Consider the following 21,813-nt stretch of genomic DNA (forward strand, 5'->3'; position numbering starts at 1 on the left):
AATATCCTTGGCTAGGTGGCGTTGTGTAGGCCACGAATCGACTTCTTGGTAGCGTCCAATCGAGGGGCTTCACCGAGGAAATCTCCTATCAGATCCGTCGACTGTCAGCCACAAAATCTGATTAAATTATCTGCAATTATGACTCCACCAAGTACCTCCTTAGCGTACCATTATCACCGTTTTGTTATGAATTAGCGACTTGCATGACCCCAGACCTCGGCGGAACTTGAATTCTCATGGTTTTACGGAGGTAATACACCCGCCGGTTCTCATGATACTGGAAATGTATGTAATACAGATGTATTACCTTGTTGACCTCCACTATTTCTGTCTCAGCGAGTTGGACCCTGTGGATCGTTCCCATTCTCATCAAATCTCCTTGCCCTAATCCCCTTTGATTGCGTCTCTGGCAGTAATTTTATCGTACGTAACAGAGTGGGGTGATTCCGGATCGAATGGACTTTGACGTGCCCGGGTCTTCTGCCCTCAACCCACTAAAGTCTTTCGTTCGATCTGATAACAACTTCTCCTCGGCAATTCTGAAGCTAGCTTATGACCTAATCTTCGGAAGTTCGTCGTCTGTCTCTGCAAGTTTCTCTCCAAACAAGTCATACGCAATTTACATCGCGAAAAATGTACTCTCAATTCTGGCCTAAGGGCGGGTTGCCCGGGATTCTTCATCATTACGTGAGTGACTGTCCTCTTGAATGAGAGGCAAAGGAAGTTCTAGCTCACTGACATGCTGGCGCTGGTGACAGACGGAAAGCCTTGTAACTTTTGAATACACCTCCAATGCCATTCGCCAACCCCATAGTCTGGTCTTCCTTGGAGGCCTGGGAGATGGCCTTGCGACGACATCTTATATGGCGGATCTGGTCAAGGTATTGCAGAAGACCGAATGGTCGGTCTTCTCACTGAATCTTACATCGTCATACCAATCTTGGGGCCTGGGACATCTCGACCGTGACACAAATGAGCTTGCTCAGTGCCTCAACTACATCAAGGACTACAAATCTGAGAAATATGGCGCAGGAAAGATTGTTCTGATGGGTCATTCCACCGGCAGCCAATGTGTCCTGCACTACCTTTCCCGACCAAACCCACATACCACCACCCCAGCCTTTGATTCTGGGCTTCAGCATATCAAGCGCATGCCCCTAGATGGAGCTATCATGCAAGCACCAGTTTCCGATCGTGAGGCCATTTTCTGGGTTCTCACTCACGGCATCGGAGGGAAATCGCCAAGTGAGATCCGAGTGGTGTACGATAAAATGGAGGCGCTCGCCAAGGAGGCTGCTCGGAACGATACCTCGTTTGACACCATGCTACCTTTGTCGCTAACCAGCAACATCTATCCTGGAAATACTGCAATCAGCTGCCGGAGATTCTTAAGTCTTATCAGTCTTGATAGTCCTCACTCTCCGTCGGAGGATGATCTGTTTAGCTCCGACCTCAGTGACGAGCAACTGAGCAAGACTTTCGGCATGATCAAGCAACAAGAACTGCTAAAGCACAAATTGATGGTTCTATTTTCTGGAGCAGACCAATCAGTTCCCGACTGGGTTGACAAAGAGAACTTGCTGAAGAGATGGAGAAATGCCGCTAATCACGGCGGTGATGCCAGCATTTGGGACGATGAGCACTCTGCAGTTATCCCCAACGCATCCCATGCCTTGAGCAATGACGATCAGGCCCAGCCTCGGCAGTTCTTAGTTGAAAAGGTGCTGGGTTATCTGGGAAACGTATAGTTGGACATTAATAGAAATAGATTTTAGATTTTTCATGACCACAATCGACACTACCAGATGCTAAGGACCGTTTTAATATGACCGAGTAAATGCCGACAAAGCTCGTCGATATGCGCGTGCTCTAACCGATACTTCTTAATCTCCATATGCCATGACCCACAGTGGTACCTTGAAAGACTTCAAACACCGAGTTGAGGAATGTCTCAGTCGGAGGCCACGCGATTCTGTTGTGGGTCGTAAAGGACTTGTATGATCCGTATGTACCATGGTTTACATGCTGTACAAGTAACCCCGAGCTCGGCAATGTCTTCCTAGAAGAGAAATAGCTGCTATCTAGCGGCGCATCTTCCGATAGGCTCCCAAATTTCCACTATGGACTTGGAGGTCTGCTTCTCATTATCATGGATTCGGCTGTACTCTCATAGATTCTGTCCAAATGAAATTTCATAGTTCACCACTTCCCCTCTTCTTTATGCTCTGCCCATGTACTTGAACCTATATCACTATTTTTGCGAGTAATAAATTGGGTGCCGAGGTGAGCCCAGCCCAGTCGAACAATCAGTTAATCGGAGTCAAGCTAATCAGTCCACTCTCTAGACATACTGATTTACTGTGTTGAAACAAGTTCCCTGCTTGAGGTCCTGGCTTTGGGTCTGGCTCGATCAACAACATCTGTGAACTCGTTCTATATCAGCCAATATCTTGAGCTTCCCAGGGCCTGACGACTAGGGCCGAATGGAGACTTATTATGGTTATATCCGCACGCCAGCGGATGCCATTTTACTCATTCAAGCCTGCTATGACGGGGCATTACCACGAATCAAGAAGCGTTTATCGCCAAAGGAGGGCCGAGCGATTCAGAATGGCTCAATATTCATCTGGGAGGAGCATGAAACTGGACTGAAAAGATGGACAGATGGCAGGAAGTGGAGCCCAAGTAGGGTTGCTGGTCGATTTCTCATCTATCGTGAAATGCAACTCACAGCTAAGTGTGTATCGATGGCACAGACTGAACCTGAACCAGATATCAGATCGGAAACACCACGCCAAAGGCGAGATTTCAGATCCGTTGTTGGCATCGATGATGACAGATCTATTCAAGGCCCAAAATTCAAGCTCATGAAGCTTTCTTTCAGTGTGGCTAGTCCGACTGGTCATCACTGGCATGTCATTAGTTATTATCACCAGTCTGATTCGCCTGGCAACGACTTACGAGAACCAACAACCGACCCTTCACTCAAACACATACATCCTCAAAAAGCACTTTTCCCACCATCATTGGTGAACGATCGACATAATTTTCCTATCTTTTCAAGAGAGCTCAAATTAGCGAATGCGCACCCGGTCGATACAGATCAAACTTGCAAGATGTGTGGGGGATGTTACCGTCAAAAAATTCAATCATAACGGAGAATTGATTAATCTTCAACTCTTTCTTTCTATGTCAGGCGTCTACTATTTGAATACAATGCATTTTCTCTCTCAGCACGTTTAATTACATGAGGCCAAAGTAGGCCCCCATGAATTATCTATTCGTCAACACGAACTAAGATGTCCTTGGGAATTTGTCCACACCTAAACCAGGAGCATTATAATGCCCTAGTCAGATCTCTGGTGCTGCATGGTATTAAGTCTGTACTCCTATGCCTTTGTATTGATATCGTTGGTCTTCATATCCTTATGTTCCATACTAACACACCTGAGTCGAGATCTATCAAGGTCATATGTACTATACGTGAAGTTTCCAATCTATGGACTGAATGAGCAATATACACATAACTCTCTCCCTCGATAATTTCCCCCCCAGAAACCAAGCAACGCTCGTGGCTTATTTGTGCACTCCGATAGCCCGGACCCTTGATATTCATCAAATGTTCCTCCGTTACATTCATTGCTTATGCATTTCTACGTGCATCAGAACAATTTCCTGGAGCTAACCAGCTAATCATGACACGATCTCACTGGCGAGATCGTACAAACTCACGCAAAACCAGTACTCCATGAATGTATCTTAGTGGGCTGATTAGCTACCAATTTAGAAAGAAGAATGGGATATGTGTCATACATGGCGATCGAAAAGCAGAGGCACATGGCAAAGGTCGGCAGACTCAACCATAAAATGCCAGTGAAAATCATGATGGGCATGATCCATAGTAAGAAGGCCGCGGAAATAGCATCCCCAACTGTATTTATAATTGGTTGAGTAACGATTCTCTGGAAATCCATATAAGTTGCAATAGTCGACCAGGCTAGGAGTAGTATGAACTGAACCAGATTGTTAGTTTCTATGCAATGGCCATAGCCTACGATTAGAGTGAGAGAAGTACCGATATTGCGTAACCAATGGTATGTGTATGCCATAAGAATAACAGCAAGCCCCCCTAAGAAACTGGAGGAAATGGCGCCATATCTGAGAGCGAGATTTGTTCTCCGATAATCCTCTTCAAAACTGGTGGGAAAATAGAATGACATTGTTCCGGTTCCCTCTTGATTAAATCACCTTGCATATATCTAGGGTGTGTAGAGGAGGGGGGAGGAGGAGGAAGATAATGATGGAATAGACTCAACATAAGAACACGGTCGCAAAGGGGCTGCCTCGACTCAGCCTCATGTCATTTCCAAGACCTAAGCGAGCATCTCATTCGTCTTTGGATTTGGCCCCATTCAAACAGCTGCCATCTCAGGCTTACCTCTCATTTTTTTTTGTTTTAAACGGCCCCTTTCTAATTTTCCCCGCATGTCCGTGGATGCCTTGTCTATTCTAGAATTGTTCGAGAGAAGTATCTATTATTGAGTGCGAATTGTTCCTGCGATTGTCCTTTGTTCTTGAACAACAACGTCGAACTTATGAGTTGTAAAGGGTAGTGAATATTTAGTGATGGATACGTCAAAGTGAAACAGGACATTTGAAGATTTATGCTATCGTACATGAGGAGAGATAAATACAAAAGGTCTACTCGTCAGTTCATCAGACACCATTCAAGCCAAAACCATGAGAAGAAAAGTAGTCCTCGACCCGGGACTGAATATCCTCATCAAAAATCCCTGCAACATAGTGATCGGGACGCAGTAAATACACAACGTCTTTCTTCAATCCCACCTCCCCATGTTTCGGTTCCCAGTCTATAACTGCTAACTCGATATTTCTCTTCTGACACCATGCCGCGAGATCATGTGGTTGCTGTCCATATACATGCATCTTCCAGGAGATTCCATTTAATGTAGAATAATTGTCACTTGTTTCGGTCTTGGCCCACGGAATTCGATCTCCTGGCTGAATTACTGCTCCCTTGATCTGAGGTTGATTAACGGGGCTATCTCGGTATGAGCAGATGAGTTGCGAGCCTCGCCGGAAAATCTCGGTTCGTGTTGATTGGAACCTCGTCGCAATGGGCGCAATGTATGGAATTACCCAGTTGCGGAGAATATGTGAGAAGATACCCGAGTTCGTGAGAATCGTAAAACCGTGATCAGTTGCTCCAACAACACTCAATGCAAACGAACGGCGTTCAGATTCATAAGAGTCGAGTAGCTGATTCTTCAAGTCCTCGGTCATCGAGGACTGTTTGATTACGCTAGCAAGTTTCCATGCTAGATTGATGGCGTCCATTATTCCAGTGTTCATCCCCTGACCTCCCACAGGGCTGTGAATATGAGCAGCGTCGCCAACTAGAAATGCACGACCTCTTCGGAAATTGTCCGCAACGCGATGATGACAACGATAAGTAGAGAACCAATTGGTATTTTCCACCGTTAATCCCGTTGTTTTCTTAATATCGGGTAGGACACTCTCCAAAGTGAGCTCCGGATGAGAATTGGGCATGTCGGATTGATTTTCATTCTCCTTGGCCATTGCAGTGCCAATCAGGCGTATGCGTCCTTCTTGCGCGAATGGTACAACGAGGTTAAATTTGTCTTCGGCGAACATCAGATGCGCTTCCCCATTGTACAGAGGACTGTCCTTCCCATCCGTCTGGACATCGGCGATGTAAAAGACGGGCGCATAGGTATCTCCTTCGTACTTTGTGCCAATGCTATGTCGAACTGTCGAGCGAGCTCCATCGCAGCCAACGATGTACCGGCTTTCACATATCGACTCTGTGCCTTTGTTTTCATCGATAAGAGTTGCAATGATTCTTGAGCCGTCATCTGAGAATTTCTCCAATTTCGTACGCCTCTCCACAAATATCCCTTGGGAATTGAGACGCTTTTCAAGTATTTCCTCATGCTTGTCTTGTGGAAAACTCAGCAGGAAGGGATAGGGAGTCAAGCCAATACCGAATTCTCCGATTGGTATATGAGCGCTTTGCTGGCCATTAATCCAGATGTTGCTGGCTGGGAGCTTGTATCCATGACTCAAAAGCTCATCAGTCAGGTCTAGTTGACGATATAGTTCCAATATACGTGCGTGCACAACAAGTGCTCGGGAATTTCGTGCTGGGCCGCTGCTTTGATCAACAATGCGGATGCTGATGCCTTGACTGTGAAGCCAAAGCGCCAGTACAAGGCCTGTGGGTCCTGCGCCAATAATCAAAACATCTACTGGAGACATTTTGTTGCAAAGGACGCGGATAAATTCAAGCGTGCTAAGTATCGAGATCGAAATTTGATGGTGTGAGGCGTGGAAATGAAAATTCCGCATTCACCATGAACTCGAGGTGGGATTAAATAGAAAGCCAGCGCCCAGAAATCATCCAAAAACAGTAGCGACGTATTCGTTAAGGTCTTTGTTGATGACTTGGAACTCCAAGGAAATGCTTCGTATTCGGGCGGCCCGACCACCGACCGCGAGCCTTTTCTCAGCCGATGACATCGGAACTCCACTCCCCGATCACCGTAAAAATCCTCAAGAGTGACTCAATCTTACGCTTCAAAGTTCTCGTGACACCTAAGACAAACTTGTCCTGGCCAAGGAACGGTAAGCAAGCTAAAGTTCGCCCATGTCTTCATAGTCGAGTCACCCGAAATTACCCGAATGTTTGCCCGACTATAGTCGCACTCGACTCACGAACTCGGCATCGCGGCAATATCATCCATAAGAGATTCCTGGAATTGATTCATGAGTTTATCCCATTCATTCCAGTCTAAGCTGCCCGTGAGTAGAAAATCAAGCTCCTCAGAGCTAGCACCAAGATCTTCGGAAGGGATACTTTGACTAGGTAACTCTTGTGAGGATGTACCAAGCTCGGCCGTCCTGGAACCTCCATCGCGCATTTGCATTTCTGTGTAGTCGCTTGCTTTTTCCAGGAGAGATGATACAATTTCGGGACACGGTGTAGCAACTCGGTTATAGTTGTTACACTCCTCAATGTACGTCCACCAGGCCTTCACTATGAGATTCTGCAGTGCATTCAGGAGAGGTACATGGGCAGTCCTAGTCATCTGCCGAAGATATCGAGAGTAAATATCTCCGATAATCTGCCAAACTTTGCTTTTCTCCTCTGGATCGGACCGATTTCGCATTTCAGACAGCATCAAAATCATAGCGTCCCATGGCATATGGTTGACCATGTGCCAGACGAATTTTTGAATGCTGGGATTCGTCTGCGCGAATTGAGCGTATTCAGCCATCTTCAGACAATTCTCGTAGATTATATCTTTCTCTGGCTGAGAGATATGTATGTTCGAGTCTCGGTACTGGCGGGGGTGATGGGCCGTTAATCGCGCGTAGTGGATGGCAGAGCGCGCCATGGCAGTAGTTGTTAAGTGAAGCGGTATAGATGAATCGCAAAAGCGCAAGAATTTCCCCTCAACGAGACTCTCAAACTCATCGATAGCCTCATCCTTTTCTTGTAGTGAAATTGATGAAGAAGATAGAAATGCCCAGGGTGAATCAAAGTTACCATATTTCTTGCCCCAACGTCTGAGCCAATTTCCAAATTCACTGCGAGTGAGACAAAATATCATCTCAGTCGCACCGGATCTCTCAGGTACAGGCTCTGTCATTCGTGGATCGAGATCGCTATCATTCGCGTTCGTTGGAGGTTGAGTGTCAGCGGTCGCTATCGATGGGCTCGGGGCCACTCCACAAAATTGAGCCGATGTAGCATCAATTAGTACAAGTTGAAACCATATCCGACGCCTCATTTCAGTTTCAAATGCCGTCAGCCCAAATGCAGATCCATCACGATGAAGTCCGATCCGTTGAGAAATCCGCAATGCAACTCCGCTTAGAGTCCAAATGCTATGAGGATCTGAGAAGCCGCGCATCGATAACTAGAATACAACTTTTAATAAGGGAAAAAGAAAATACAATGGGAAATTATGCTCACCAGGTACAGCATCAAAGCCTGCAGCACCATGATACTAGAGGTCCGGAGAAGTGAAGCATTTTTGAAAGCCATCTGAGCGCCTCGACGATATCGAGCCAGAAGCTTCTTCTTACTCTCCCCGAATGATTTTTCGACATCTCCTGGCTGCAAAGAGACTAGAGAAATACAGTATATAGAGAACATCAGCGTTTCTAACTCCTTGCTCGCCTTTGGTAGGTCACTCATAGCCTCGAGAATCTGTGGCTGGACCGTCGGAGTGTGTAGCAATTTGATTAACGGGTTAACATTTTCAAGAAATGTTTGCCATAGCTTGAAGATATGCAGTGGATTTGGATGTAGTTTTGAGAGGCTTTCTTTGATTCCCGGAGTTAGTAGCATGGTAGTTTCATCCTCAGATGCATTCTCGTCGCCATCATCAGACGCGTCGTTTATTACGTCCGCCGCGTTGGTGAGCTATTTTGATACGTTAGCAATATGACAAAGAATCGAGGTTATAAACTAACCTCATGGCTAACAGTGGTCCATAGGGTACTTGATTATGGTTAGCTGACTATTGAATTCAGGTTGTGAGAAATGCTCACTTGTCAATGAAAACAGAGTTGCCATCTTTCATTATCATCCTTCCAGATCCCATTCCCTTCCCCTCCTGTTCGCTTTGGATACGGGAAAGAGATGGGAAATCTTTGTGATGAGAATTAAGTTGAAGAAGAGCACCATTTTCCTGCCTGCGCGATTTTCCTTGGGTTTCGAGCGCGTCTCCATTCGAGCTGTGCACTCGTTTACGACGGCGAGGTGGTGGTGGAGGACGGTAAATGCACTCGATGCCAGCCTTTTCGCAATTGGAGCATGGGTCTTTTCGATTACACTTGACCTTTCTTTTGTGACATACCACGCAGGAGAAAGATGGAGCCTGCGCTGTATCTTGTGATGTTTGTCCTTGTTTCCCAACCGGGTGTTGGGAGCCTTCGGTGCCGACCATGCTTGGATAACACGAGAATTATCTCGAAATTGTCACTCCACCATAGTTATATGACATGAGTAAATTGAAATAAGCAATTTTCGGACTGTTAACGCAACCAAAGCGTCGCGGCATACGAGGAGCAAAGATATAAAAAGAAAGCTGTGGTTGGCGCGCCGTGGCGAGGCTGTGGCTGCCAACTCCATCAGGCATCAATATACTCACATTGCTTATTGGTTCAGCAAGTAAAATAAGATCGATTTTCCTTTTAATCTTAATTATATCTATCTTTTCGCCGAATAACTAACCCAGGTATTGGAGAATCCTTGAGTTAAGATTCACTCCATGAGTTTTAGTTTTACACTCGTGCTTCTAAGATGGTACATAACTAACCGAATGCTTAGCACTATTCATGTGGAGATTCCCCTCCGCACTATAAGTAGACTGGCCAGTAGTAAATGTGTATCAGTGCTACTACTATCAGAATTTGCAAGATATCTCATCAATCAGACGTAAATCGGCAAACTCCTCCTGCCTAGACAAGGTATCTGCAGTTCAAAAACAGGACAGGGAAATTAGAATGGAGATTGGTGGAGCAAATGTATCCATATATATCGCTTCTTGATGCCTGAGTGCCTTGTCTCATGTAGATAATGCGGGTCCGGCGCAGCATTTGCCTCTTCTCAGCGCTGCCTGGCGCAGTCACGGTGTTTTCATGCGTCACTTATCCCGGTTTAGGCTCGAAGGTCTGCTCTAGGAATAACCTTTCTTCTATTTCGGCTCTGATCAGTGATCAGAATATACCATTAGATGGGCTGAATTCTTATATCGATCCCGTCGGAGCTGATTGAGCGACTTGACCGGCTCGGCACCATCTGGTCATGAAGAAGTATGTCACCACTTTTTGGTCGATTTCGTGCTGCAGTCTCGCGTAGAGGGAAGCGAGTGCATTCATTCCATTTAGGGCCTAAAGAGTCACCCTGGAAGAGGCTTCCGGACAATGTTTTTGTGGTGATTCTAGCTTTCTGTCAGATTGATGACATTGCTAGTTTAGCCTTGACTTGTCGTCTGTTGCACCACCGAATATCAAAAAATGAGTTTATGATTGCACAGACATATCTCAATTTGCGCAGACTGGATTGGGCCAAGCAGAATGAAGATACCATTGACCTTTCCCCGGGCGATGACTTGACCTTCATATCGGAGTTGTTCCCACCCCCCCACCTCAATATGCCGTGGGAGATGGCCACGATGATGCTGAATATTCACTAGCGTATATCGCTGATCTGGAGAGATGCTGGAAGACGTGTATAGAGCTTTCATACCATATGGCCGACCATGCCGTGCGACATCATCTAGAGACGAATTCAGCAGCACGTCCACTTTGGCTTTCGTCCAAAACGGAAAGGGAGTTCGTTTACAGCAAAGGTGTTGAGTCAACTCAAGCAAAACTGTTATATTTTGTGTGAGTTCAATACTTCTTCGGACTACTAGTGTATCTGGGTTTGCTGACTATTCATAGGGCATACGCTATCTACTTTCTTGAGTCTTCTGCAGCGGGTTTCCCGATGTCTGATGCACCGGATCAATCGACCGATCTCTCTGTTTCGGTTGACAAGCAACAGGAGATTCTTCAAGGACCTCCATTTAATGATACCCAAATTCTTATTTCTACTCAGCATTGCATACAGCTTCTCTGCTCCTCCGTCAGACGACTCATGAACCCAGACTTCCCTTACTCTTCTTCAGAAGGTTGGATGAGCGTTCTTCTTTCGACCTCAACATTGGAAAGAGTTGCCCAGTTCTTCGTTGCCGTCGCAAAAGACGATGAAAAGAAAGACAATACGTCACCAAACTCAGGCTGGTCTCACCGCAAAGAATTTCTGTGGCGGATGCGCGAAGACCTTGGTGAATACCTTGCAACTGCAAGGACATCTCAGCCAAAGCTTGAGGATATCTGGTTTGGTGCTGCATATCGTGAATTGGAAGCAAGAGGAGCGATTCCACACCTCGCGGATGAATCTGACCCTATCCTTCATGGATCTCAGATAGCACTTCGCTGTGAGCATTGCTGGGAGAATTAGTTCATTACTATAGCCTTCAATGCAGTATGTATCATCACACAGATATAACACTGGCATCGTACATAGAGCACTGAAATCCTCGGCCGACGATTCTTGTGGACAACCGTAGCCAACTTTGGAGTGAGACAGCGCATCCAGTTTGTAACTCTAAAGAGATGACCGCCGCTTCCATCCTCGCCCGGCTCACTCTGTTAGCACACTAGACAGCATAGCAAACTTATTTGCAATTCTTTCAGGCCAATGGGCGAGTTATCATTTTGTACATTTCCTTTGCAGCAAATCCTCGGCCGACTCCGATGGACCCCCGCTGGCGTCCGGACTCGGGTTTTCGGATCTCCGATATGGAAGCATTGTCTCCTTTTGACCACGAACACTACCAAATTCACTCACAGCCAGCTGCTACTACAGACTATAGAGAAAATTTCGTCTATGGAAGTGAGATTTTGATTATTTTAGGTTGTCTTGGCATGACTATTGGGATTGACACACAAGAAATGGCAACGCTAGCCGCAGTAAGTCGCTTTTCTTAACCGACATCAAATGACTCGCATAATATGAAACCATAGCTAATCGGGTGACAGTGTGACCTATGCCATTCTAGAAAGGTTTGGTCTTCGACTTATTTATAAAAGTATGGAAATTTGCTAACACGAAGCGGTTTTATCGTGATTTGAAGGTCAAATGCGATCGCGAGGATCCTTGTCTCAACTGCGTAGATGCACGGGCCGAATGTCTTCGAACTCGCCAGGCAAGAATTCATCGACCTAGAGTATCTCGGTGCGTTCAATCAGACATCATAATATTTGCCATCGATAGTTAACATGAGAAAAGACTTGATGCGATAGCACAGAGGCTGGCGAAGCTCGAGAAAATAAATGGCGACAATTTTATGTTTTCTTCTTCTCCAGAGAATGAAGATGGCAGCCTGAGCTCTGTATCGTCCCCTCAGGCGAGGATAAATGATACACCAAGGGCTACTGCAAAGAGAAAGAATCCAACATCCATCATTCATGAAGCAAACACCTCAGTCCAACCAGATTTGAAGCGCAGAATGTCCCACACCGTCGATCCCAAGGCTCATACTGAACGGCATTCTCCCGACTCAACGCGCCATGCAAGTGAAGCACGCGAATATATCGAACACGAACTTCAATGTAATCCGACTCTTTCACAAGACAGACGGACAGCTTTAGAGATGGCCCAGAAATTTGTTGGTCAGCTATCAAACCCTGGCATACATGGACAGAAATCTGGTGCAGCGGAACGCCTTGCAGTAAATGAGGACCTGGGACCCCCAACTCTTACACCCGAACTATTATATATGATGTTGCCAGGTGAGAAAGTTGAATATGTACTACCTGGCTCTGCTAATGGTCTAAACAGGGCCGGATAAGAAAACAAACTCCCAAGGAACGTACACATGGCCGGATCACATCTCTGATAAGACTTTAGAACGAATGGGCCTCGCGATTATTGAGCGCAGCGAAAGCGAGCATATGCGCCACCTATATCGAATCAGTGTCTGGGTGAAGGCGCTATCTTGCATTTCAAAAATGGCACCGGTAATCTCAAGTGCCCCATTGAGAGGTCACTTTAGAGCTTTGAAGAAACAATACGAAGCAGCCGCCATTGAAGAGCTGGACTCTGTCTCCCTCACTGCAGTACCAAGCCTTGCTTTACTTCAAGCATTGCTATCCGGCGTAAGTTAGGGTATTTTGCTTCCCATCATTTGTCCAATGATTCACAAAGGTTCTCTAGAAACGCCTTATGCAATACCTGGGCAATATGTCACGCTCATGGATGTTTAATGCTCTCGCATCTAGAATCATCGTCGCTCTTAACTACCACAATATCACCGATCCTGAACCACACAACGAGATAGAAGAAGAGATCCATGCCTGTGTATACACCTGCTACTATTTTGACAAGACTCTCAGCGTGCTCCTCCTTCGGCCACCTTCCCTACCAGATCTTAAGGTCAATGCGACGAATTTGATCCATTTGGACCCAGACTTACCTACAACGCCTATGATCAGAGGGATCGTCGAGTTTGCACATATCAAAAGCACCCTTGTAAATATACTTTTGGATTCGAAGAAACTGGGAGATGTGGAAAAAGCAAATACTTTGTCCAATCTAGTGGCGCAGGCCCATGCTATTCACTCGGACTTGGAGATCGTAAGATTTGACATATCTCAATCTGTGATGACACTTGATTAACATTGTTTAGCACCGGAGGGCTCAGGAACAGACTTTCTCTGCATCGTGGGGTACACTACGCCGCGAATGGCTCTCGATGGATTTCAATTACTATTCCGTATTAACGACAATTATTCGCGCCCGTTCATCGGTACTCAAGTCCAGACTTGTTTGTGAAGAATGTCTTTTCGCAGCTCGTAAAGCGTTGACTACGCTTCGAGCACTACAAGAAGCATTCGCGAGTCATTCCACATCCGTTGATTCATATCCTTATTTCCTAACCTGGTATGTGACTTGCACTTTGGCCCTTCAATATCAATGCTAATAAAATATCAAGGACTATGCTTTTGTATCCATTATCGCCATTTTTCGTGCTATTCTGCAATGTAGTCGCCACATCAGATCAAAGAGATTTCGAGATGATCAAGAAGATCACGGATGATCTCCGACAATTTACCAAAGCCAACGCCTCTATCGGAAAACTTTATGGTCTTTTCTCCAAATTTCTGGACCTATGTGCACCGCTTATCAATATCAGTATTGGTAGCTCCAGTGTCAATGTGTCCTCATTGCTGAGTGATACTTCAAATGCAATGGGCATCGGGCGAGGTGGTCAGATATTGGACACTTTCCCCAGTCCCGAATCCAACAGAGTTAATACCGGCATGGCACAGCCTATGGAAGGGTGGGATGACAGTCTGATGTGGGAGTTGTTTGACAATCAGCCATCTCTGGGCTGGGCAGAGTCTGAGCTATGGGATGCAATGGCACAGCTGAGTTCGTAAGATGTTCAGTATTTATACTCTTTTTTATCATATCAAAGAATTATATGGAGCAGGGCTTCCGAGTACTAAAGAATAACAAGACAACTTGAAAGAACCATTAACTTGAATCTTTACTTCTGCAGCAGGGACATTGGAAATGTATCGTAGTTGTTTGATTAGTACATGGAGTTTATTTACTCAGATAGCTCGTCTTCGGGACGCTGACCCAGTAGAGATGATGAAACAAAAGGAAAATAAGCGAGTGGGACAACCCAGAGTCTAAGCAAAAGACAAACAAGCAAGACTGGCAATGCTCAATGGGTGCGAAAAATGCAACAAGGCTTGTGGTGAGAGGTTGGAAATGGGAAACACAGGGCCTGGTATTATAATACAATAATGAAAGAGGTAGGGTCTAAAGTCGGATTTAACCCGAGATCAACACCCAAAGAAGGAAAAATATCTGTGAAAAGAGAAATCAGTGCTGCTCAGCAAGATAAAATAAATCTCGAGATGACATACCATCAAAACGCCAAACATTTTGGCGATGAGCCACCGGTTACCGGAGACGCGAGTCCAATACTTCATCAGTTCCCGCTGGGCTCCCTGCACATTATCCACCACATCTTCGGTATTGGCATCAATACGTTGGATCATTTCTGACTGTTCGCTGACCATGGTCGCCAGCTGGCCAAAAATACCACCCAGTTCACTGATAGTCCGTTCGATAGCATCAATGGCCTCACCACGGGCTTGAATGTAAGTGTTACTCGATTGGGCTTCCTCCATAACCAGAAGTTGTTGGTCTGATTGCATTGAGGGTCGTCCGAGAGGTGAGGAGTTGGAAGGTTCAAGTGTCAAGAGATCTGAGGAGTTTCCTTGGTATCCTGGTTGGGGCGTTCGTCTCCCGGAAGTGTTGTATAAAGGGGAATCGGATCGTTGTGAGTCCAGGGCACTTTGCGATTTAGATGATACGGAGGAGACAAAGTTCTCCGTTCGAGAACGGGATGCTTGAATGTTCTTCGTGCGTACTTCCAACACTTCCTTGAAGTTGGCTCCCACGTCGGCCAATTTCCCTTGCAACATCACGACAACCTGGAAGCCTAATTAGCGGAGCCGTCATTTTAATGAGTCGTATTGAAAAGAGGAGTGCGCGTACGTTATCATTGTGTTCTCCTTCCTGGTCCATCTTTGAACGCGTGGCTTTGGGGTGTTGTGATTGAGTAAATGCGGCCAAGGAAGCGATTTGCTGGTTCAACGCTGCAAGGTCTTGCTTGATCACATAAGTTAATTCTGAGATCTCGACGGGTCGGTCATCAAAGAGGGTCTTTCGCTTGGCCACTATCATTCCTCAGTTAGATCCTTCGCTCTTCCAAATGCCTGACTGAAGGGTCAACCCCAATACTCACATTCAGCCAATCGTTGCAGCTTCGCGGTCGTTCCAGTGATTCCTTTTCCGATATCTCTAGCCCTACGGGCGAACTCTGACCTCGCCGCTTTACTATTTGGGGCCCCTGTCGGTGATCCATTTGCCTGACGTCGTTGAGCATCGGTCAATAATGCCTGACGCTGCGATCCGACCTTGGAAGTCCCCAAGCGCTTTTGGGCTTGGCCCAAAATGGAGCTAAATTCGCTCGTGCGATCTTGAATGGATGGTCCAGTCATTGTGGTATATTCGATAGAGGAAACTGGATGGAGTCGTATTGGAGTCGTATTGAATTCCGTGGCCCTGAAGTCGGGAATAGAGAGAGGGGCTTTGCAGAGTGGACTCGATGTTTCAGGGCGAGATGCGACTATCGACGATAAGGAGCGTCGGCTGTGGAGACTTCGTGTGGAGGAAATGTCAATTCACACTCTAGTAGATTATGTTAGAATATCGCTCGAGAACAGATAATCCCGAGTCTCTCTTCTCTCACGATGACTGCTGCTCGGTATATTGTTCGTCCATCTCCTGGAGAGGCTGGCCGTTTGCGCGAAATGAGACACGTCGATCCCAGTCACGTGGTCTATACGCCACCTGATTATGTCATCCCTAAATTTAGCGTAAGGCAAATAAATTAAACAGGCAAGTGCGATCCCCAGACTCAATCAGGGGAGTTCTTGCCTTGCCTTGGTCGACGTCGACCTTCGCGTGATTCTTTTTTTTTCATTTTCTTTCTCTTCCACGCTCGCATTGCACTGCGTTGAACATCACAACTCATACATATTCAGTACACATATTCATATCGCTCTTGAGTATAGGGCGTATCGATCTTGTTTCCGTCCGTTCTCAGCCACATTGATCGGCGCCCGCATTGGCACCTTGCCCAACGTCGCTCACGCCACCTCATTCTCTCTCTCTCTTAAGGAGCTTTCTCCTTTTTGATGCTTCAAGTATCAAATACTTCCTAGTCAACTCTAATACTAGCCTTTGGCCTTATAGCTTGCATTTGCATCAATATCCGCATTCACATTTGCATTCGTTGTCGGGCTTTCAATCGATGCTTTATTGCCTGACGAGCTCGACCTGACGCCATAACCTTCCATGGCGGACTCAAATGCCCCGTGGCGAAATCGCCCGTCTCAAATGAAGTAAGTACGATTGTCTTGTGGCACAATCTGTTATTTTCGCCTCATTGTACAAGCGCAACCTCTAACTCATCTATATCAGTCCGTCGAATTCAAATAGCCCCCTCTCACCCGCCAGCGGTGGAAGCAATCCCGTTTCTTTTCGACCGAATGTCAATCGCGCAAAGACAAAGCGCTGGGTAGAAGCGAAGCAATATTCATATGACGGTGGAGACTGGGGCTCCGAAGACGAGGAGGAAGAAGAAGAAGAGGAGGAGCAGCCTCCTGCACCAGTTCGACCTCCATATGCGACGCAAAGAACCACTAGCTCATCGGAGTTGAGCTCCAGGCGTCTACCAGGGCTGGGACTTGGTAGTGAGGAGTCGCGAGCAAGTCCTGGTGTTGAGCCGAAGGTGAATCTATCCGGGAGTGACCAGAAGCCAGTCTTTAGACCAGCCGATGTTTACAAACGCATGCAGGATCAACAACCATCTCAGCAAGGTGTTACAGGAGCTCTGCAGAGTGGCGAGTCCGCTCCACTTGATTCCGAAGGTCCCAGCGTTTCGAAGTCAACCCAAAATAGTTCTATGGGACTGCCTGAGGTCAAGCGCTTCTCCGGGTTCGGAACTGATTTCTTCACTGGTACTAACTCTAACCAGCAAACAACCGATCCCAATCCCGACCAGAATGCTTTGCGCCATAATCCATCTCAAGCCTCTGAGTCCTCCCAAGGGTTTCGCTCGGTCGTCCACCAGGCGTTCGATGTTCCAGAAACTCCAGATTCCACTGCCAACAGCGTGACGCGTTCTAACAGCGACGGTACGTCCGTTATTAGCCCGATAATGGGCCAGCGTGTACCCGCCGATGACAAGACTCCCACAATCCCTGAGGAGCCCGCGGATTCGAGTACACCAACGGGTGTTCCCACGGAAAATGCAGCTGAAGCACCATTTTTCAAACCCGGGCACAGGCGTGATATGAGTCTCCCAGAACGGGATAATAGTCCTTCCAAGCGTCCTCTGGTTACCGACCACGAAACGCCGGCGGCAGGTCAAGCTGAATTGACCTCAGTACCTCCAGAGCAGGAAAAAACATCTCCCGAGCGACCCGTTGAAGCTGGAACTCAGCCGACTATTCCTTCGACCAATGCTACTGAGGGGGATTTCGTTGCCCCTCTTAAGTTCGGCAGCGCTGGCACATCGGGATCAGAAGGCTACCGCGGCAGCATTCCCGCTATCGTCGGCGCTAACACATCACCCAATGAAGCTGATAATGATCGCCTGAGAGAAGAAATTATGCGTTCATTGAGTAGAGAGAACTCTCAGGAACCTGAAGAACAACCTCGGCCATCTCATTACGGGAACCCAAATGAGGATTCCATTCCACAGCAATATGAAAAGTATTGGGACAATTCAACCGGCCCAGGTGAGGGAACACCAAAGGCACTTGCTTCTGAAACTCATCCGGGCTGGGCAAGCTCTAATACTACCGCCTCTCAAGATCCGTATGCAGCTCCTCCGCAGGCGGCACAGCCACTTACATCTGAGCTGCCTCAAAGGCCGAAATTGGGCAGGCGATTTTCATGGGAATCATCTTCTTCAGCAGACGAGCCTGCACAGCCTATTCCTGGTAGTTATCAATCACCTCCCGACGGACTGGCAGCGCAAGAACCAGAGCCTATTCCGGACTATGATGATTCCCATTTGACAGCCCAGGGAATGACTGATGGTGAAGTATCTGGGACTGAAAGCCAGAAGGCAGAGAGACCTCGACTGTCCATTGTTCTCCCGGTATCTCAGAATACCACTCCTCCAGAGCAAGTGATTCCTGCAGTGAAAGAATCCAATCTAGATCTGTCTTTGCCTGATTATACGCGATCATCGACGGTTGATGAGTCCAAGCTCCAAGGCTTTCGCGATATTCTTCAAATTACAACCCCAGTTGCACGTATCAGGGCATTTGAGGAGACAAGAAACCAGTTTGCGGTTCTCGACACTGGCTTAAACCATTGGCTCCAGGTCACACTTCACGACCAACCTCAACACGCCCATCTGGTCCAGGAAAGCCAAACTTTATCATCTGGTTTCCCAAAGAGTTCTCCCACGACTCGCCGTTTCCCCAAATTGACATCTCTTGGTACTCTTTCTGCCTCTCGAGAGGACGGTACCCCTACTAGTGCCAGCCACGTTAGGCGTCCTTCTGGCCATATTGGAACCATTGTGAATAGACAAAATGTTGAGCAACGTGGAAAGGAGTTTTTACACACGGCGGGGACATTTGGTGGAAAGGCTGGCGAAGCAGCCAAGGGTCTATTCGCTAAGGGAAGAAGCAAGTTCCGACAAGGAGGAAACGACAAGGTAGATACATGATCCTTTTTCTCTTTCTTCTTCAACTGTGTGGATTCGGTTTGGACAGTGCGCTCTGGGCATAGTGCAACAGCAGCAGGTCTTCCGCGGTGCTTCATTTGTTTCTTCTCATGATCTTTTTTGCTCTCTCGATACCACGATGTAATATTCCATTCCGTCGCTTTGGCATTGGACTTTAGAATGCGACACGATTGATGCATTGAAATTTTTCATCCTATCCACTCCCATTCATAACTCGAACTGCTTCTGATGTTGGTAACTCTGTAGGGTCAATCTCCATCTGCACGCAAAAGCCTGCAATTCCAATTCTCATTTGGATCTGAGTCGGCTAAATCTACAGGCTACTCTGGTAAAACTCCCCGGCGCAACTCTCTCAACTTCAACAGTCTTCCTGTCTTTAAGTTTGGTCGCAGTGAGGAGACCACTTCTAAGTTTAGTGCGAACGATCCTGCTTCTATCGAAGACTCTCAGGATGAAAGTGAACGCAGAGGCAAACGCTTCAAATCCAATGAGCTGTCTGATTCATACGGAGCAAACAGCGCCGAGGCTGGCCGGAATGAACAGGCTGGGGGATCAGGCTTTGTGACCGATTTTGCACAGGAGATGAATGCCGCACTGGGCCTATCGCCTACTGAGACTCGAGCCCAACAGGCTCAGCAAACAGCTTCTAATGAGCCTGTTCGATCCTCTAGTCCTGTTCCACTCTCTGGGCCTGCTCTGGCCGTTCCAGAACCAACCGAAGTTCCTGAACAGACGGGAGATATACGGTCACCGACGAGAGAAGAACCATTCTTTTCTGCTGATGATGCCGAAGCCAACATTTACCTCGCCTCTCTGCCATTGGGTGATGTTCAAGACTCTCAGAAAGACCTCCCAACACCACCTGGTGAGCATACCGATGACTTGGCTTCCTCTGAAGCGGCCAACCTGCCAAGTCGATCTGGGAAAGAAGCATCGCATACCACAATTCCCTCGATTCGTGCTGTTTCCGAAGAGGACACGAAGCCACCAACTCCTCCGAAGGATCTTCTAGTCAAAGAGCCTGGATCGGCTGATTTGCCACCAATGCCGATGAAGGATCTGGTGACCGAGGCCGGCAATCCCCCTCAAGAGCCACAGCATGATGGTTCTCGAAATCAACTAGCGCCTCCACAAAACGGCCATACTCCACGTCAATCATCAGTCTCAACGCTTGGAGAGGAGGAAGGTCAGACTACAGCACGATATTCAGAAGAAGAAGAAAGCAGCCCTCCCTCGCCTATTCAATCAGCAGCTAGAGATTTCGATGATACTCGCCCAGAAGAATCCGTCTACGGGGAAGCGATCCCACCAGCTCAGACCTCTAGAGCTTCAATACTGCCAGCTGAATCGGCGTTTCCAGGATCTACTCCCCATCCAGCAATATCCCCGAGCTCGCAAGAAATTCTGGAGTCCAAACGCAGGTCGATCAGTGGATTACCACCTTCTGCGCCTGGAGTACAGAGCCCGCTCAGAAATGAAGTGAGATACTCTCCTGGAACCCGAAGCAGCATGATGAGCTTTGGCAGTTTTGGTCGCCCAAGTACCAACAATAGTCGAGGAACTCGACCAAACACACCAGGGAACGACTTTTTGCAGCAAACTCACTCTGGCTCGGCCACTCAGAATGGAGATTCAAAGATGGACAAGTTAAAGAGCTTCGGGCGTCGACGCAGAGCATCGGTGGGTAACATCTTGACTGGTATTCAAGGCGACCTCCAAGGAGCCCTCCAAAATGACCAAGATAAACCCCAAAAGAAACGTGGTTTCAGTCGGATTAGCGGGTTCTTTGGTCGTCAGCAAGAGTCTCAACAGTCCACCAGCCCATCCGAGCAGTCTAGAAAAACAATCCAAGCCCCTTCTACCATCAAAGCTCTGCCTACGCCCCCCTGGGGAGCTCATAAGGATGGTTCTACGGAGCCAAATGGACACAAGGCCTCACGCTCCTCTATGGATAAGGCCCTCCCAGTACTGCCAGCTCCCGAGAATGGTAGTGAGACAGCACGTTCATCACTAGATCGCCCGCGTGCCTCCATATCTGGACCACCAACTAACTCCGGGGGCAGTCGCTTCTATTCCCAACTTATGGCCGGTGGAACTCAAGATTCTCCCACACAACATACTCGGTCTCAAAGCCAGCCCCTGATGATCAGCCACCCTCTATCTCCGGTGGCCCCATCCATATCAGAGCATAGCAGCTCCGATTCTTCTGCTTCTTGGAATGAATTGACAAAAGGAGAATCACCAAAGGAGTCACCACCTGTGCCGTCGAAGTCTCCAGTATCCGAAGAACAGAACAAGACCGAGGAAAACCCATCTAACCACAAGGCTGACGCGCCAAAATCCGCGCAAGACAGTCCAACACAGCCAATTCTTGCCCGGGTCTCAGCGTAGTACAAGGAAACCCCGAATCCACCACTCAAATTGCGGAAAGCGATGAGCCCAAGAACATCGTATTTTCCAATATCCATGCTCATCCTCATCGCGAGGGCGAGGCTCGTACTCTGAATGAGAGAGCAGAGCCTGTCGAATTACCTCTTACGCGAGACGACTCGAGCGAGGAGATTGTCATGTCTCCTACGGCGTATCCAGGACAAGAGTGGACGCCAATGCATTATTATCAATGATTCGCGTTACGTTTCAGCAGACATCCTTTGTTGCAATACTCGATACCCCTTTCAGTTCTTACTGTCGTTAGCACGCCTTTGTACTACATCTTGCACTTGTCTTTCTTCTGTGCGGGCATAGCTTTTGTACATTACCATCTCTGAATTGTGATACACCCCATGGCTCATATATCTAGCCATCTATCCGAATTGTCCTTGTGAATCCTTTACAATATCAATTGGATACTCTCATT

At 47.3% G+C, this 21,813-nt stretch overlaps 7 protein-coding genes across 7 annotated transcripts; 4 read left to right on the forward strand and 3 right to left on the reverse strand.

Moving 5' to 3' along the window:
- Positions 1-633: 633 nt before the first annotated feature.
- Positions 634-1,748, forward strand: sidJ (putative siderophore biosynthesis lipase/esterase; the record flags this gene model as incomplete). Its single annotated transcript, XM_056644559.1, has 2 exons — positions 634-687; positions 759-1,748. The coding sequence occupies 2 exons, from the start codon at positions 634-636 to the stop codon at positions 1,746-1,748; spliced, it is 1,044 nt and encodes a 347-aa protein (XP_056501373.1).
- A 2,968-nt stretch (positions 1,749-4,716) lies between these two features.
- On the reverse strand, positions 4,717-6,300 carry N7469_005640 (putative FAD binding monooxygenase; the record flags this gene model as incomplete). The annotated part of the gene is made up of 1 exon (XM_056644560.1): positions 4,717-6,300. The coding sequence occupies one exon, from the start codon at positions 6,298-6,300 to the stop codon at positions 4,717-4,719; it is 1,584 nt and encodes a 527-aa protein (XP_056501374.1).
- A 452-nt stretch (positions 6,301-6,752) lies between these two features.
- On the reverse strand, positions 6,753-8,999 carry N7469_005641 (uncharacterized protein; the record flags this gene model as incomplete). The annotated part of the gene is made up of 4 exons (XM_056644561.1): positions 6,753-7,964; positions 8,021-8,473; positions 8,524-8,551; positions 8,602-8,999. 4 exons carry the CDS (start codon positions 8,997-8,999, stop codon positions 6,753-6,755), a joined length of 2,091 nt encoding a protein of 696 aa, XP_056501375.1.
- Positions 9,000-10,306: 1,307 nt separating this feature from the next.
- On the forward strand, positions 10,307-11,062 carry N7469_005642 (uncharacterized protein; the record flags this gene model as incomplete). The annotated part of the gene is made up of 2 exons (XM_056644562.1): positions 10,307-10,443; positions 10,501-11,062. 2 exons carry the CDS (start codon positions 10,307-10,309, stop codon positions 11,060-11,062), a joined length of 699 nt encoding a protein of 232 aa, XP_056501376.1.
- A 634-nt stretch (positions 11,063-11,696) lies between these two features.
- On the forward strand, positions 11,697-14,046 carry N7469_005643 (Zn(II)2Cys6 transcription factor; the record flags this gene model as incomplete). Its single annotated transcript, XM_056644563.1, has 6 exons — positions 11,697-11,839; positions 11,894-12,396; positions 12,446-12,762; positions 12,821-13,240; positions 13,293-13,546; positions 13,599-14,046. Coding segments are annotated over 6 exons (2,085 nt in total), but the record flags the coding sequence as incomplete, so codon positions are not given.
- A 403-nt stretch (positions 14,047-14,449) lies between these two features.
- Positions 14,450-15,687, reverse strand: N7469_005644 (t-SNARE syntaxin; the record flags this gene model as incomplete). The annotated part of the gene is made up of 4 exons (XM_056644564.1): positions 14,450-14,485; positions 14,545-15,117; positions 15,182-15,363; positions 15,432-15,687. The coding sequence occupies 4 exons, from the start codon at positions 15,685-15,687 to the stop codon at positions 14,450-14,452; spliced, it is 1,047 nt and encodes a 348-aa protein (XP_056501378.1).
- A 901-nt stretch (positions 15,688-16,588) lies between these two features.
- N7469_005645 (uncharacterized protein) lies at positions 16,589-21,347 on the forward strand (the record flags this gene model as incomplete). Its single annotated transcript, XM_056644565.1, has 3 exons — positions 16,589-16,593; positions 16,673-18,926; positions 19,203-21,347. 3 exons carry the CDS (start codon positions 16,589-16,591, stop codon positions 21,345-21,347), a joined length of 4,404 nt encoding a protein of 1,467 aa, XP_056501379.1.
- Positions 21,348-21,813: the final 466 nt, after the last annotated feature.

This window comes from Penicillium citrinum (genome assembly GCF_028827155.1).
Source record: "Penicillium citrinum strain IBT 23319 chromosome Unknown utg000004l:1.0-2404223.0:1.0-2405248.0, whole genome shotgun sequence".
NCBI classification, from domain to species: Eukaryota; Fungi; Ascomycota; class Eurotiomycetes; order Eurotiales; family Aspergillaceae; genus Penicillium; species Penicillium citrinum.